Here is a 17092-nt window from a genome sequence, read left to right as displayed (position 1 = left end):
GAGGGAGTAGTAGTGAATTTTGATGGTTATATGATTTTGCCTTGTCTTGCCAAAAAAAGAGGATATAATTGATGTGGATCCGAGAAAACTACCCTTGACCGTCTGATTCAAGGGTCTATATATATATGTCAATTCATGATCAGCTCAACTAGCTTAGCTCTCGCGGCTGATTGCTTTGTGCAAGACGTACTATATAGCAGCGGCTGCTTTTTTTTCCTTGTAAGAAGTATTAATATATGGTTGTTGGTCGCTTCTGTAGTTTGCATGATTTTCTTGGAATATTATTGTCCTTTGTCCTAACATCCTGTCAAGTTAAACTTGAATAATCAAGAGAGCGTGGCCTTTGGTCTTGTCCCAGCTTCTAATGAGTAAAATGAATTTGTACATGGAAAATTTCTTTGCTACTCCGGAGTGTCTACACTGAAAATTTGATACCATTGTACACTGAAAATCAGGAGTACAAATTTGCCTGCTTGATCTTGCTCCTTGCTTGCTTGCTGTTGGAACAAATCAGGAGTAGTATCGAACTTCAATAAAATTGTTGATCTTGTAAACTGTTGGAGTACTCCTGTTTGCTTGTTGCGCACCTACAAAAAGAAAATGAAGAAAAAATTAAATTAATCTTGCTTGCTGGAAACTTTGCTTTAATATATACATTCTTGCTAGTAGTACAATGCTCCTACTACAAGTACAATACTCCTTGCTTGTTCTATTCCCGAAACTTGCTGTACTACAGGCCTACTTATGTTCCAGAAGGCACTCTAATGTTCATCTAGCAAAACTTATAGTTATAAGTTATTCTGAAGGCACTCTAATATTCATCTCTTTTTGTTTCATCGGGTTCTCAAGCACCAAAAGAAGCAACAATAAACAAGCTGGAGGGATAACTTTCTCTTGGATTCTCAAAGATAGATGATCATGACACCAAAAGATGGATATATCTATATGCGAAATTATAACTGATCTTGAGCTATTCCAGAAGTACTTGTGTTGTGTTATCTTTGCTGCAAAATTATGTTGGGGCTGTGATGAACTGTTGTCGCTGCGAAAGATCATGTTGTCATGATAAATTATGATTCCTGGGATTTGGGTTTCGAAGTCATGTTGTTATGATAAATTATGATGTTGTGATGATATATTGATTTCGAGTCATGCAAAATTATGTTGCTGCTGGGAAAAACTACAACTAAATTATTCCCCTGTAGCAACTTTTCTCATTTTTATTAGGTGGCCTTTACAATTCTGTAGCAAGGATATAAGGGAGTTAGTTACATTGTAAAGATTGGATTTTTAGATGTTCTATACCATATTATGTCAATTTGGCAAACCCTGCCTATCAAACAGAAATTTTAAACGAAGAGGATTGGGGATGGAGGGGTTTTGGGGATTCAAGGGGTTTTGAGGGGATTGGGTGGAAGGGAGGGATTCACCAAATCCTCCCAAATCCCCTCCTCCGTAATCCTCCCAGATCCCTTTGTGCCAAACGAGGCCTTATGAGGAACACGGTTTTGGATAAATTTATATCACATAGGACAGTTGCATATGAGAACTTCATGGTCTGGAGCAGGTCATCTCTGGAGCCTGGGGTTTCTGCTGGGGAGGGGGATGAGATGCTGGGAGGCATCAAGTTGCCAGTACCGAGGGTGGAGGCGACCCGGGAGAACTCGTCAATGCAGTTTGCACTTTTTTACTGTCATACTAATGCTGACGAGTCTTGGTAATATGTTTTCAGGGCTGAGATGCATAACATAAGCATACATGAAAGAGTGTCACCTCTCTTACGGCCAGGGTAGGCCTCAACGCTCCATCCGTGATAGGAAATATAGACGGATGAAACCCCATTAAAAAAGTAGCAGTCCACACAACATGTAACTGCCCAACATCATCACAACGTCACAAAACCAGTGATTGCACAATAACTTGACGAGATGTTACCAATCTTTCTTTTTACGGGACACAGAGCATGAGAGCAATATTCTGTTTCAGCAAACCAGCCAATGCTTTGATCATTTGGCACAACACCAGTCAGTTTCTGCTATGTTTCGCCAACATAGTGCTGCATGCCTGCAGTTGTTGAACCAGAGTTGAGCAGCAACACTCTGGTAGAGGTTGGACGAAATGTCACCAACCTGACGTCCTACTTGATACAGCTCTGAATATAACTCAGCTTCAGAGTGAGCTGCTATGTCCTTTGCCTGCAATTTGTAGCGCAGATAACAGAGATCGTCCGTGCTAGCAAAGAAATGAACTGCCAGGCCTGTTGAATACTGCCAGGATGCATGTAGGCATTAATTTGTACTACCTCCGTTCTAAAATATAAGACGTTTTGGCATGCTAAACTAGTCTACCAAAATGCCTTATATTTTGGAATGGAGGTAGTAGTACAGTAACTATGCAAACATGCTCTTTCTGACCTTCTGTATGGTCAAGGTTAAATAAAATGCATGATTCATGCACCGGTTTTCTCCTTCATAGGATAAAATGGGATCATGTCAACAGAAATGTGAGTAGGATCAGAGGGAGTCATGTAAGGACTGAGACGCAAGTGGGGAATTTTGGATAGGTTCGTCCCCGATTAAGGGATTGAACGAGGAATCTTGCCTGAAGGAGGAGCAAAATCTAGCTACGGTACACTAGAGAAATTAGTTTACCTCCTTTCTTACTACTCATTCAAGCATCAAACAGAATACATATAGCCAGCCTGGCTTACAATGGTGAGGAAGATAAACAATGACTAGTGAAAGTTCAGAGTAAAACAGTATCAACTGAAGTAAATGCGACTAAGTAAAATGGATCAAAGCCATTCATCCATCTGGTGCTCGAAGTAGTTCTACCGTCAGATAACTGAATCGGTATCTTCCTTATATGATATAGATACTGGTTCAGTAGGGTCCTGACAGATCACCCTTGCAACAGTGACAAATAAGGATGAACAGGCAAATTTTAGGTTTCTATCTATAGGTTTGGGGTCCCCTTACAAGTTTTTTTTCCAAAAAAAGGATGATGAGAAAAGAAATAAATCCATTATTTGTGAAACAAATGCTAATAAAGGCATCCAAGAGTAGAATGCGAGAATCAAAGATACAATTAACTGATTAACTTTGTTGCCCTATGGCTGTGGAGATGGATTGTGTACCTGTATTGCAGAAACACCACACTCAATAAATTCCCCTATGTGCACTACAAATTATATCATGACTGATATGATTGTTCTAGTCCTCTGTACATGTCTACATGACAAAGATTCGCCATCTGAGCTCTAGCAGGAAAAGAAAGCCTTAATGTACCTATCACAACAAAAAATACCCCAGGTCAAATTTGTAAAATAAAACAAAACTGATGCCACAAATAGTCCAATTTAACATTCCTCCAGTGAAAATAATTTTCTGTTGATATCTGTACTACTATGAAGACTATAATGAAGGGAATTGGTGGTGGTGGTCCGTTTCATTCTCCTCTCAGGCTCTCACCCCCTTACACGTAGGATTGGCCTTCTCCTCCTCTGATTACATTTCCCTTCCTGCTATAGCCCAAGAGACAATATACTATGGTTGTCCTTAACGGGTCCTCATCCATCGCCTCCCCTCCACAACTCGAATTCAAATAAGACCACCGCGCTGCTCCTTCATCCCAGTTCTGCTTTACTCTTCTTTATTCAGAGCACAAAGACAGAAGACTGCATTACACACTGTGCAACTAATGTAATTACAACTTCGTTATGCCCAAAAGACATTTTGTGTGACGAATCCAGAAGTCTGAGGTCAGAGAGGCTTTAAGAAGGATGAAAGGAGGCAAGGCGATGGGCCCTGATTGTATACCCATTGAGGTCTGGAGAGGCCTTGGTGTCAAGACCCAAGGACTAGCGGGTGTAATTCTATCTAGTTTTGGGAGAATTGCTTAGGAAATTCAAGATCTGGCTGTATGGATTGTAAGAGGAAAGTGTATGAGTTTCGGTTTACATGCCGTAGCTAGCAAGCAATTCTGGAAAAGATTAGATACCCTCCTCCAGCCACAACCCAGCTGTTTTATAGGCTGTCACCAGACACTCAGCGAAAATATGAAAAATGGAAATAAATGCTACAGTCTAGTGAATCGCATCCAATCGTAGGATCTGTCCTAGCGCCATCGTGGCCGTTAACTGACTGAAACGGTATTGTCGGAATCGCTACACCGCTAACTGAATCTCCAGATGATAACTGAATATCAGACACTACGGTCCTGACATTTCCCCCTTCTTGAGAAACGACATGTCCTCATGGCGCTTGTTCTTGGTCTCTCCACCCTTGTGTAGTGGTCCAAAAAAAACTCAGGGAATGTGTACTTTATGAAGTCTGCATCCTCCCATGTTGCGTCTTCTGGCTGCAAATTTTCCCACTGGATGTACCACTGCACTACTGGCCTGTTGTGCCTAGGCACTTGCCGAACTTGGAGAACTGTTGCTGGACCAGTCTTGACTTTGCCCTCCGCTGTGACCATTGGTAAGTTAGGGCTAGGAATGGCTTTTGAGCCAATGTGCTTCTTCAACTAGCTTACATGAAAAACAGGGTGAATTTTCACATGATCAGGGAATTGCAACTTGTAAGCCACCTTGCCCACTTTCTGAGTGATCACAAAGGGACCATAGAACTTGTTTTGTAATTTCAAAGCTCCACGAAAGCCAAATGCAGCAAGCCTGTAAGGTGCCATTTTCAAGTACACCATATCCCCCACTTCAAAAACTCTTTCACTTCTCTTCATATCTGCATATTTCTTCATCCTGTTTTGAGCTTGTTGTAGATTGGACTTTAATTGTTCCAACATTAGTTGTTTCTCCCCTAAGAAGGACTGTGCTTCTTCATCCTCAGGGCCAGGAATAGCTAACTCAGAGATTAGTGGTGGAGGAAAGCCATATAATGCCTGAAAGGGGGACATCTTCAGTGCAGTATGGTAAGTAGTGTTATACCAGAATTCTGCTAGAGATAGCCAGGAAGACCATTTCTTGGGTTGATCAGTGGTCATGCATCTCAGGTATGTTTCCACACACTGGTTGATTCTTTCTGTTAGGCCATCTGTTTGTGGATGATAGGCAGTGCTGTACCTCAACTCACTATTCAGGGCAGCAAAGATATCTTTCCACAATTTACTAGTGAAGATTTTGTCTCTGTCTGAGATGATCAGTTTGGGTGGTCCATGTAGTCTGATAATATTATCTACAAATGCTTGTGCCACACTCAATACTGTATATGGGTGGGACAGTGGAATGAAGTGTGCATATCTGGTGAATCTGTCTACTACTACCAAGATGACCTCCTTGCCTTGAGAGTTAGGTAGCCCTTCTATGAAATCCATGGATATATGTTGCCAAGCCATGTCAGCCATAGGGAGAGGTTCCAATAAACCAGGTTGCAGGCAGGTCTCATGCTTTGCCCTCTGGCAAACAGGGCATGCAGCAATAAAATGTTCCACAGCTGCTTTTAACCCTGGCCAGTAGAATATACTTTTGACCCTCTGATAAGTAGCTCTTGTTCCTGAATGTCCACCTACTGGAGAGCTATGCAAAGCAGTAAGAAGTCTTGTTCTCAAGTCAGCCACATCACCCACCATGATCCTTCCCTTGTATCTGATAATACCAGCAGTTAAACTATAATCAGACCTGGTGTGACCTTGTTGCAACAGCAGTTGTTCCAAGAGAGTTTTAGTTACAGGATCTTCCTGATAACTGTCTACCAGTTCTTGTGCCCATACTGGAGTAGCCACGGATATGGCCATGCAGGAAGGTAGCAACCTGGAGAGGGCATCTGCAACCTTGTTTTGTACACCCTTTTTGTACTGAATTTTGAAATTGAACTCCAGCAATTTCATCATTAATTTGTGCTGGACTCCTTCAGTAATCTTCTGATCAGTTATGAATTTGAGTGACTGCTGATCAGTTTTAATTATCAGCTCATTGCCTATGAGATAATGCCTCCATTTCTTAAGTGCTTCTAGGATAGCTAGTGCTTCTTTCTCATATGTTGACAGAGCAGCATTTCTAGGATATAAGGAGGAGCTGTAGTAAGCCAATGGTCTGCCCTGTTGCATTAATACTGCTCCTATTCCTTTTCCCGATGCATCAGTTTCTAATATGAATGGTTTTGAAAAGTCAGGCAGTGCCAATACTGGAGCTGTAGTGAGAGCTTGTTGGAGTTGACCAAAGGCTTTGTCATGTTCTGCTTTCCAAGAGAACTGACCTTTCTTCAGCAAATCATGTAATGGCCTACATATAATCCCATAGCCCTTAATAAATCTCCTGTAGTAGCCTGCCAATCCTAAGAAACTTCTCAATTTTGTCACATTCTCAGGTATTGGCCATTCAGCAATTGCTTTGATTTTTTGTGGGTCAGTAGCTACCCCTTTTTCAGAAATCACATGTCCCAGATATTCTACTTGCTGTACTACAAAGACACATTTAGACATTTTGGCACATAACTGATTTTCCTTCAGTATTTTGAGCACTATTTCAATATGTTCCATGTGCTCCTTGAGAGATTTATTGTAAATCAGTATGTCATCAAAGAAAACCAATACAAATTTTCTCAGATATGGGCCAAAAATGCTATTCATTAATGCTTGAAAGGTGCCTGGTGCATTGGACAATCCAAAGGGCATTACCAAGTATTCAAAATGCCCTAAGAATGTTCTGAAGGCAGTTTTGTGAATGTCATCAGGGTGCATCCTAATTTGATGATATCCTGCTCTCAAGTCCAATTTGGAAAAATATTGAGCTCCATGTAGTTCATCCAATAAATCTTCTATGACAGGTATGGGAAACTTGTTTTTCACAGTTACAGAATTCAGTTTCCTGAAATCAGTGCACAGTCTCATGGAGTTGTCCTTTTTCTTTACTAGAATAACAGGAGCTGCATAGGGGCTCTGGCTGTGTCTGATGAAGTGTGCAGCCAGCATCTTTTTTATTTGATTTTCCATCTCTTGCTTTTGGTGTTGTGGCACTCTGTAGGGCCTGGAATGAGGAGGCTCAACTCCAGGTTGTAGGGGAATAGTGTGATCACAATCTCTATGTGGTGGGAGAGAGTGTGGCTCTTCAAATAGATCTGCATACTCTAACAGCAATTTCTGTAGTTGAGGGGGTGTTTTAAATCCTTCAGGAGCTTCCATTATAATGTTATGCATTTGCAGTAAGAACCCTTCTGCTCCTTTATCCAAAAGCTTGCTCACTTCCTCTGCTGTAACTTCTTTTACTTTGTCAGGAGTGTTGAATATAGCAGCAGTTACTGTATTCTTTCCTTCCATAGTAAAACTGAAAGAGTTATCTGGTATATTGAAGGACACAGGGCTCATAAGTGTGAACCAATCATACCCTAGTATCACATCATGACTTGGAAGTGTCAAAGTTCTGAAGCTGTGAGTTAATGTGGTCTTTGCCAATTGGAAATCACAGTTTGGAATGACAGCAGTAGATGTTAATTTGCCTCCTCCTGCAACTGCTATTGCTCTGGGTTTGACTGGGATTAAATGACATCCAGCCTTAACAGCAAAATCCTGATTAATGAAAGAGGATGAACTTCCAGAGTCCAACAAGGCTACTGCCCTTTTTCCATTAATATGGATTATGACGGTAGGTGTAGGCACTGCTAATTGTTGGCCCATGGCATGAGTAGTGATAAACATGGCCTGTTCTCCTTCATCCAGAATTTCCTCTTGTTCTTGCAGTGGGTCTTCTTCTGTGCTCACTTGTTGCTCTTCCATTTCCTGTTGCAACAAGTGGATATCAGGAATTAATTTGCATTTATGACCATGTACCCATTTGTCCCCACACCTCCAACATTCTCCAACTTTCCTAATTTTCTGAGAGTTGTTGGTAATAGTGCTTTCAGGATGCTTCACTTGTCCACTCTATTGGGGAACAGTTACTGTACTAGTATTTTTGTTCTGAAAACTGCCATTGCTTTTCTGGTAGAAATTTGTGAACTGGGTATACTGTTTCTTTGGTACTGCACTTATGGGTGGGTGGTTGGGTTCTACTTCCTTGGCCAAACAATAGGCATCTGTGAGTGACTGTGGCCTTAATGGTCTGAGCTGGAATTTAATTCCTTCTCTGAGACCATTTACAAAGCATCGAACAAACCACTGCTCTCCTAATTCAGGTGTTTCTTCCAGCACATCTGCCATGAGATCTTCAAAACTCTTTGTGTATTCAGAAACTGAATTGTTTCCTTGCTTAAGTGAGTTGAATTTCTCTGTAAGATCATAAGATCCATGATCTGCAAACCTTTTTATGACCTCTTTCCCAAATTGAGTCCATGATAATTGTTTCCTGAGCAGTCCAGATCTTCTCAGCCATGTATCAGCTTCTCCAATGATATACATTTGAGCCAGAGAGACCTTGTATTCATCAGGAGCAGCTGACATCTGAAAATACTTATTACATTGCCTAATCCAACCTACTGGATCTTCACCAGAGAATTTGGAAAACTCTAGTTTAGGTCCTTTTGTCAGAGATCTCATGAACTGGGCTTGCATATCCAATTCATAGGTTCTGTGGTAACCTTGCCATAATTGTCTGTCTCTATTGTTCTGATAGTACTGATTGAATGCAGGTGTGTGGTTGTTGTTTCTTGCAGTCATAGGAGTGCCCCCTGAATTAGTTGCCTCTAGTCTGCCCTGATGAGCAAAACCAGGAGGTCCTGTGTTGGTGCGAATAGGAGGAAGATTTTGAAGTTGAGCATCTTCCACTTGTTTGGATTTCTCTTTCTCCACTGCTAACTGTTGTCTTAGTTGTGCTAATCTTGCCTCCTGTTCTTGTACTTGATCTTGGTTCAGGGTAGGGGATTTGGGCACTTCTTGGGAACTAGAGGGCTGAGCTGACTGCTGGACTTGCTGGGTTGTTTTGACCAGCGTTTGCAGAACATTACTTATCACAGATAGCTGTTTACCCAAATCGATGACCACTTTTTCTATGTCTCCCACAGTCGCTGATATTTCTCCTTGTTTAGATCCGATTGCCTGAACTTCTGCTTGCAGTTTAGACACCTGCGACTGCACCTGAGCATTATCTTTCTGCAGAGCCCCAAATTCCTCGCGCAAGGCCAACATCTCCCGGGCCTCGGCGTCGTCAGTTGGCTTGGAACGCCCCATCGCCTTGATCTGAAGTATGGGTACGGAATTTTACCACTGAATTCTCAGCAACCCTTCCCAATACAACAGATCCTGCCGCCGCCGAAGAATTCGCCGCCCTGACACACGGATCGGAGCGTAGAACGCGGGATTTTACCGATCAAACAGTGAGTTCGAACAACCGCTTCTGCTCGGCCGATCTGTGTCCGATTTTCACCGCCGCCTGCGCCACCCGCCGGACCCCGCCACCAACTCCTCCAAGCCGCTAGATCTCAAGAGAAAGGGTGGGAATTAGGGTGGGAATTGCGGATCTGAGAAAATTTCACCACCACAGCGCCTTTTCTGCCGAAGAACGATGGCTCATGATACCAATTTGTCAAGACCCAAGGACTAGCGGGTGTAATTCTATCTAGTTTTGGGAGAATTGCTTAGGAAATTCAAGATCTGGCTGTATGGATTGTAAGAGGAAAGTGTATGAGTTTCGGTTTACATGCCGTAGCTAGCAAGCAATTCTGGAAAAGATCAGATACCCTCCTCCAGCCACAACCCGGCTGTTTTATAGGCTGTCACCAGACACTCGGCGAAAATACGAAAAATGGAAATAAATGCTACAGTCTAGTGAATCGCATCCAACCGTAGGATCTGTCCTAGCGCCATCATAGCCGTTAACTGACTGAAACGGTATTGTCGGATCCGCTACACCGCTAACTGAATCTCCAGATGATAACTGAATATCAGACACTACGGTCCTAACACTTGGAGACATAAAGATAGTATGGCTAACTAAGCTTTTCAACCACATTTTTCGGTCAAACAAGATGCCCGAAGAATGGAGGCGAAGTACATTAGTACCAATCTCCAAGAACAAGGGGGTGTCCAAAGTTTTACTAATTACCGTGAAACTAAGTTTATGAGAGAGAGAGAGAGAGAGCACCGCTTAAGAAGAATGATAAGCGTGATCAAAAATCAGTTTGGTTTCATGCCTGCGAGGTCGATCGTGGAAGCCCCTTTTTAGGTACGATAACTTATAGAGAGATACATAGAGTAAAAGAATGACATGCATATGATGGTCATTAGCTTGGGGCATACGATAAGATACCACAAAATGTCATGTGGTGGGCCTTGAAGAAACACAAACTCCCAACAAAGTACATTGCCCTCATCAAGGGCATGTTCAATAATGTTGTGACAAGTGTTCGAACAAGTGATGGCGGCACTAATGACTTTCCAATTAAAATAGGGTTGCGTGGGTCAGCTTTGAGCCCTTAACTTTTTTTGTTTTGGTGATGGATGAGGTCATAAGTGATATACAAAGAGATATCCCAAGGTGTATGCTCTTTGCGGATGATGTACTAGTATCCCTAGACGGGGGAGGGGGTACATATATGAACATCATATCCAACTGTTCTGAAACAACCATGTTTAGTTGAACATGCCAGTGTCACCATAACCTTAATAATGTGATGTTTGATGTTTCAAGTTCAACATAAAATATGTTTAGAGTTTCAGATACTTGAAGTATTGACTCTGATTTTTTAGGACTTATAGGTTCATAGACAAAGCAGTTGAGATACCCAGTAGCTCAGTTAGAGCATCTCTAGCAGACCCCGTATAAAGCCCCAACCCGCAAAATAACCGCCAAAATACGGGTCGGCGCGGGAAAAGCTGTCCGACCAGATCCCGCAAACGTGTCCGACCCGTAAAAAATTTTGAGGGGCGCGGCAAAATCTCGTCCCCAACCCGCGAATACGCAGGTTTCCACCTCGCCCCTACGGTGCCCCGTATCCCAGGAAAGCGGTTGGCGGGAGGGACATTTCAGCCCATGCCCTTTCCCCACCTCCTTCCGCCGCCGCCCGCTATTGGTTCCGCCCGTCCGCCGCTGGCGATTCCGGCTAAATCTGCGGGCGAAATCGCGCCGCAAGGGCGCCTCTACCCTCTTCCACCGATCCGCTGCACCGCCCCCCCCCCCCCCCCGGATCCGGCGACCCGAGCCGGCTCTAGTCGCCGTCGCCGCCCGGGATCGACCGCCCCCGAGCCGTCCGAGCGCCGCCGCCAGAGAGCAGCCGGTGAGTTTTTACTTGTGCTTGTGCCGAGTGGTATGCATAGTTGGTTAAAGCGGCGTGCGATTTTTGTTCATGTAGATGGAATTGAGCCCATGCGAGAAGTTTTGCTCGATGATTCGGACGATTTGGATGTTGACTGTATGCATTGGAATTGGAAAAATTGCCCGAAGGCATGGCAGGGAATGTATTGTGCAAGTCTCGTGATGCAACAATTGTGCTAGAGGCCGTAGCATCCGAGGATTTATGGATTTGGCATTGCTTTTTTGGTATGCCGGGTACTCTCAATGATATCAATGTGTTGCAACGGTCTCATTTGTTTGCTAGGCTTGCTAGTGGTGATGCTCCTGCTTGCAACTACACTATCAACGGGCATGAATACACAAAGGGGTACTATCTTGCAGATGGTATATACCCTCCTTGGTGCACATTTGTCAAGAGCATCAAAGTGTTGGGGAACGTAGTAATTTCAAAAAATTTCCTACGCACACGCAAGATCATGTGATGCATAGCAACGAGGGGAGAGTATTGTCTACGTACCCAACGCAGACCGACTGTGGAAGCGATGACACGACGTAGAGGAAGTAGTCGTACGTCTTCTCGATCCAACCGATCAAGCACCGAAACTACGGCACCTCCGAGTTCGAGCACACGTTCAGCTCGATGACGATCCCCGGACTCCGATCCAGCAAAGTGTCGGGGAAGAGTTTCGTCAGCACGACGGCGTGGTGACGATCTTGATGAACTACAGCAGCAGGGCTTTGCCTAAACTCCGCTACAGTATTATCGAGGAATATGGTGGCAGGGGGCACCGCACACGGCTAAGGAATAGATCACGTGGATCAACTTGTGTCAACTTGTGTGTCTTTGGGGTGCCTCTACCTCAGTATATAAAGGAGCCAAGGGGGGAGGGGGCGCCGGCCAAGAGAGAGAGGCGCAGGAGGAGTCCTACTCCTACCGGGAGTAGGACTCCCCCCCCCCCCCAATCCTATTCCAACTAGGATTCCCAAGGGGGAAAGAGGGAGAGGGGTGGCCGGCCACCTCTCCTAGTCCTAATAGGACTAGGGGAAGGGGGGAGGCGCGCAGCCCCCTTGGGCTGCCCCTTTCTCCTTTCCACTAAGGCCCATGAAGGCCCATATGGCTCCCGGGGGGTTCCGGTAACCTCCCGGTAACCCGGTAAAATCCCGATTTCACCCGGAACACTTCCGATGTCCAAACATAGGCTTCCAATATATCAATCTTTACGTCTCGACCATTTCGAGACTCCTCGTCATGTCCGTGATCACATCCGGGACTCCGAACAACCTTCGGTACATCAAAATGCATAAACTCATAATATAACTGTCATCGTAACCTTAAGCGTGCGGACCCTACGGGTTCGAGAACAATGTAGACATGACCGAGACACGTCTCCGGTCAATAACCAATAGCGGGACCTGGATGCCCATATTGGCTCCTACATATTCTACGAAGATCTTTATCGGTCAGACCGCATAACAACATACGTTGTTCCCTTTGTCATCGGTATGTTACTTGCCCGAGATTCGATCGTCGGTATCCAATACCTAGTTCAATCTCGTTACCGGCAAGTCTCTTTACTCGTTCCGTAATACATCATCTCACAACTAACATATTAGTTGTAATGCTTGCAAGGCTTATGTGATGTGTATTACCGAGAGGGCCCAGAGATACCTCTCCGACAATCGGAGTGACAAATCCTAATCTCGAAATACGCCAACCCAACATCGACCATTGGAGACACCTGTAGTACTCCTTTATAATCACCCAGTTACGTTGTGACGTTTGGTAGTACCCAAAGTGTTCCTCCGGTAAACGGGAGTTGCATAATCTCATAGTCATAGGAACATGTATAAGTCATGAAGAAAGCAATAGCAACATACTAAACGATCGGGTGCTAAGCTAATGGAATGGGTCATGTCAATCAGATCATTCTACTAATGATGTGACCTCGTTAATCAAATAACAACTCATTGTTCATGGTTAGGAAACATAACCATCTTTGATTAACGAGCTAGTCAAGTAGAGGCATACTAGTGACACTTTGTTTGTCTATGTATTCACACATGTATTATGTTTCCGGTAAATACAATTCTAGCATGAATAATAAACATTTATCATGATTATAAGGAAATAAATAATAACTTTATTATTGCCTCTAGGACATATTTCCTTCACAAAGAACCCAAAACTAGGAAACAATGTGAATTTGCAAGGGTGCAAGAGGCAGCCCGAAAAGACATTGAAAGAGCATTCGGGGTTTTGCAATCTAGGTTTGCCATTATTCGTGGTCCTGCTCGTTTTTGGGACTGTCGGACCTTGAAAAACATCATGACATGCTGTGTTATTCTTCACAATATGATTCTCGAAGATGAGAGAGGCATGAACTTGGAGTTCTTCTACGACAATGTTGGTAGCCGTGTCAAACCAGCTAGAGACCCTAACCGCATTAGAGATTTTCTTCAGACCTACAAGCAGATTGAAAATGCAAACACCCACTTTCAGCTTCAGGAGGATCTCATTGAGCACCATTGGCAAAGGGCTGGACAGTAACAAAATTCATTTTTCTAATCATTTTCATTTAATTCACGTGTGATTTGTATTCGGTACAAGTTTTATATTGAATTATTTAGTTTGCTTCGGTGACTTGAATAATTATTGTAATGCGGATGATTGTTGTATTGTGCTATTGATATTTTTTCTGAATATGTGCATATGTGTCAAATTCAGATAATACCGCATCGGTTTTGCGGTACTATGAATATTCTAATATTCCGTTTTACAGTTCCACTATGCGGGGTCTGACTCTGCCGCCGCCCGCGCCGGCCCGCATAGCCGTTTTTCCGCGAACTGTAAACTCGTTTTGCGGGTCGGCGCTATACGGGGTCTGCTAGAGATGCTCTGAAAAGGGGTATATCAGTTGTCTTTAGTTACAATTCATCTTTCGTGGCATTTTTTTTCTGAGTTGTGGAGTTATTCAGCAGAGTACTTGCTTGCCCTCCACATCTTCGGGTGTTGAAGTGTGTTATTATTTCCATTTGTAGCTTCCGATTATTCTATTCCATTTTCTCTCTAAAGTTCCATTTTGTGGGTAAGGAAACGTGTATTGGCCTGGTTAGGTGCTGTCCAAACATGTATCGATACCTTATAATGTGATTGATATGTCCTATTGCTGTACAAACTTGTTGATTGTTGAAAAGCATCTCTATGTGGGGTGCTAAACTAACCCAAAAATAACTATCAGGAACAGAACTAAGGCATATCAGGAACAAACAATTATCGATTTTGCAAATATTCATCCAGTAGAGTCTGGATTCTGGACAACATTCTGTGAGGAAGGAGGGAGATGGTACTAATAGTCAGCATACCCATTGGATTAAAATTGCATATTCAGTTAACCAACAACAGAGGGCCAAAAGTAAGCAACACATCTTCAAGGTAACTAACTACAGCAAAGCCACAAAGCATTATACATGTCACATTTACCATATTTAGTCTTGAAGGGGATCGTTCGTTCCACCCCCAAATATATAACAATATAAAAACGAGTCCTGAAAAGAGAGAAACACTTTCATTTAGTACTCGGCATCAGACTTCTTACTACAGTATTTCAGTTCACAATGCTCTAACAAATTTCGTTTACATAATGCATAAGGCCATTAATTTGTGTACCAAAATAACTCCTCCTTCTGCTCTCTTTGCGAAGCCTGTGTGATTCAACCCTAGATATTTTGCAACTTACAAGTTCTAAGATAAGAATCAAGGTAAGTTTGCTTACATCAGTCACTCTCGTTGACTTCGCTGCCTGCGCCTGTCCGACGGAGGCCGTCGTGCGCAGTAGCCAGAGATGGGTCGATTGACGCGGCGGTCTTGAAGGAGTTCCTGGCTTCGGCAGTGAGGCCCTTCCTCTCGTAGCACTCGCCAAGCAGAGCATGAGCGCGGGGGTTCTCGGGGCTAAGGCGCACGGCCTCGGTGAGATCCGCGGCGGCCTGGTCGAGGCGGCGGCGGCGGTTAAGCGCTAGCGCGATCTCGGCGCGCTTGGCGAGCGCGTCCCCGCGCTCCCGCGGTTCCAGGGATCGCGCGAGCGGCGGCGCCAAGGCGACGTCGAGGGTGCGCAGCGCGGGGAGGCGGTGACCCTGGAGGTCGAGGGCGAGGGCCTTGAGGATCAGCGGCGCTGCGTCGCGGGGGTCGAGCGCGATGGCGCGGTCGGCCTCGGCGAGGGCCGCGCGGGCGAGCGGGCCCGGGGGCTTCGCAGCAGCTGCTCGCGCGCGGGCGAGGAGCTGGGCACCCAGCGCGAAGTGCCGGCGCGATTGAGCGGCCGAGGAGCCGCTGGCGCCGCGGCGGAGACGATGGGCAACTCGACGAGGGAGGGAGTGGAGGGCCACGAGCATACCCGCGGCGAGGACGAAGAGGAGGCACTGGACGACGGCCTCCGGCCAGGTAGCGGCGGCGCCAAAGGCCAGGACTGTCATGGCTTGATCTCGGTGCGGTTCAGCTTGGGTCGAGCTCACTCTCTTGAAACTTAAAGTTGGAACTTATAATGAACGGAAACACTAAAAATCTTACCTGAGTTTGTTTTAACACAGTACAGTCGCATACGACTCATACACACGCTCATTTCTATAAACACATGCATGCAGGACAGCCGCCGCCGGCGGCCGGTGGCCTGCTAGTTTCTTCTTGAAACTATGTAAGATGTTCTTATGAGGGTTCTCCTCTTTTGACTTGATGTCCCCTAGCAAAGAAGGCTAGGGTTTGCTGTCCTCGGGTTGGCTAGAGGTCTCTGTCTGTTAGAGTTTGCTGGTCTTGATGATCTAACGAGGAGGCTTCTCTATAGACTTGTTGTCGCCTGGCAAGAATAGCTAGGGTTTGTTGTCCTCTGGCGGTTCGTGTCGCCGAGAGTTTTTTTCTTCGGTGTTCCTCGTTGCACCAACTGTCGACGATAATGAAAGTTCTTATTTGGAATTGTCGCGGCATGCTCTCAACGATGGCGGTACGTGAGCTGTTGGATCTTCAAGGGCGGGTGAGAGCAGATGTGATATTTTTGTCTGAATCTCATCTGAACAAAGTTAAGGCAATTCACTTGAGGATTAATTTAGGGTTCGATTCCCTTCATGTTATTGAAATTGATGGTTGCTCTGGTGGCCTCGTGTTGTTTTATAATAATGAGACGGGAGTGGTTCCGAACTATATGACACCAAATTTTATCAATGTTCTGGTTATGAAGGGGGATAAGTCAGATTGGCGATTAACCGGTTTCTACGGAGAACCAGCTTGGGACCGGTGTCATTTGTCTTGGTGTTATTTTAGGCAGCTTAAGGGAGATGCTACAGGTCTATGGCTAGCAATTGAAGATTTTAACGAAATTCTAATGCCAAGTGAGAAGGAAGGTGGGAATCATCATATGCTTCAAGCTTTTAGTGATTGTCTATTTGAATGCGGCCTGGACGGAGTTGAGTTTTTGGGAGATCAGTTTACATGGAGATGTGGTGATATCCGGGAGAGACTGGATTGGGCGGTAGGCAATGAGGGATGGTCAACAAAGTTTCCACTAGTGGCGGTTGTTCACGAGCACCATGCACACTCTGATCATCGGTTGTTGTTGTTGACCACAGAGTATTATGATAGATCTCAGTTCAGGAAATCGTCCTGCAAAAAGTTTGGGGTCCGCTGGTTATGTGAAGAAACAGTGAACGAAATCGTTAATATGGCGTGGGAAAAAGCGAAGTTAGCTGGTCTGGGACCGTCCTTGGCTGATAGGATGAAGGTTGTACGTGCAGATTTGCACCAATGGGACAAAGATGTCTTAAAAGGCCCAAAGAAGCGGGTGGGTAAATTGAAAAGGGAACTTGAGAAACTTAGACATGGGGTTTTGTCTCCCGATTCCATTGCCAGGCAGAAGGAAATTCTTCTTTTGTTGG

The 17092-nt window shown here is 44.6% G+C and overlaps 1 protein-coding gene across 5 annotated transcripts; it reads right to left on the bottom strand.

The window, feature by feature from the left end:
- Window positions 1–209: 209 nt before the first annotated feature.
- LOC123136929 (uncharacterized) lies at window positions 210–15906 on the bottom strand. Of its 5 annotated transcripts, XR_006467509.1 has the most exons (5): window positions 15738–15906; window positions 14950–15636; window positions 14658–14722; window positions 3137–3287; window positions 1824–2195 (listed from the first exon to the last, which is right to left on the bottom strand). XR_006467509.1 is itself a non-coding variant. In XM_044556442.1 (3 exons), the coding sequence occupies exons 1-2, from the start codon at window positions 15805–15807 to the stop codon at window positions 14951–14953; spliced, it is 756 nt and encodes a 251-aa protein (XP_044412377.1). In that variant the 5' UTR covers window positions 15808–15906; the 3' UTR covers window positions 13491–14722; window position 14950. The 5 variants fall into 5 exon arrangements, 2 of the variants coding, with proteins under 2 accessions (XP_044412377.1, XP_044412378.1); XR_006467510.1 differs by lacking the exons at window positions 1824–2195; window positions 3137–3287 and adding an exon at window positions 210–587; XR_006467508.1 differs by having other exon boundaries at window positions 1824–3287.
- Between the last annotated feature and the right edge of the window lie 1186 nt (window positions 15907–17092).

The sequence above is a fragment of the Triticum aestivum genome, chromosome 6B (genome assembly GCF_018294505.1).
Source record: "Triticum aestivum cultivar Chinese Spring chromosome 6B, IWGSC CS RefSeq v2.1, whole genome shotgun sequence".
Lineage (NCBI taxonomy): Eukaryota > Viridiplantae > Streptophyta > Magnoliopsida > Poales > Poaceae > Triticum > Triticum aestivum.
This window is presented reverse-complemented; position numbering and strand designations above follow the sequence as displayed.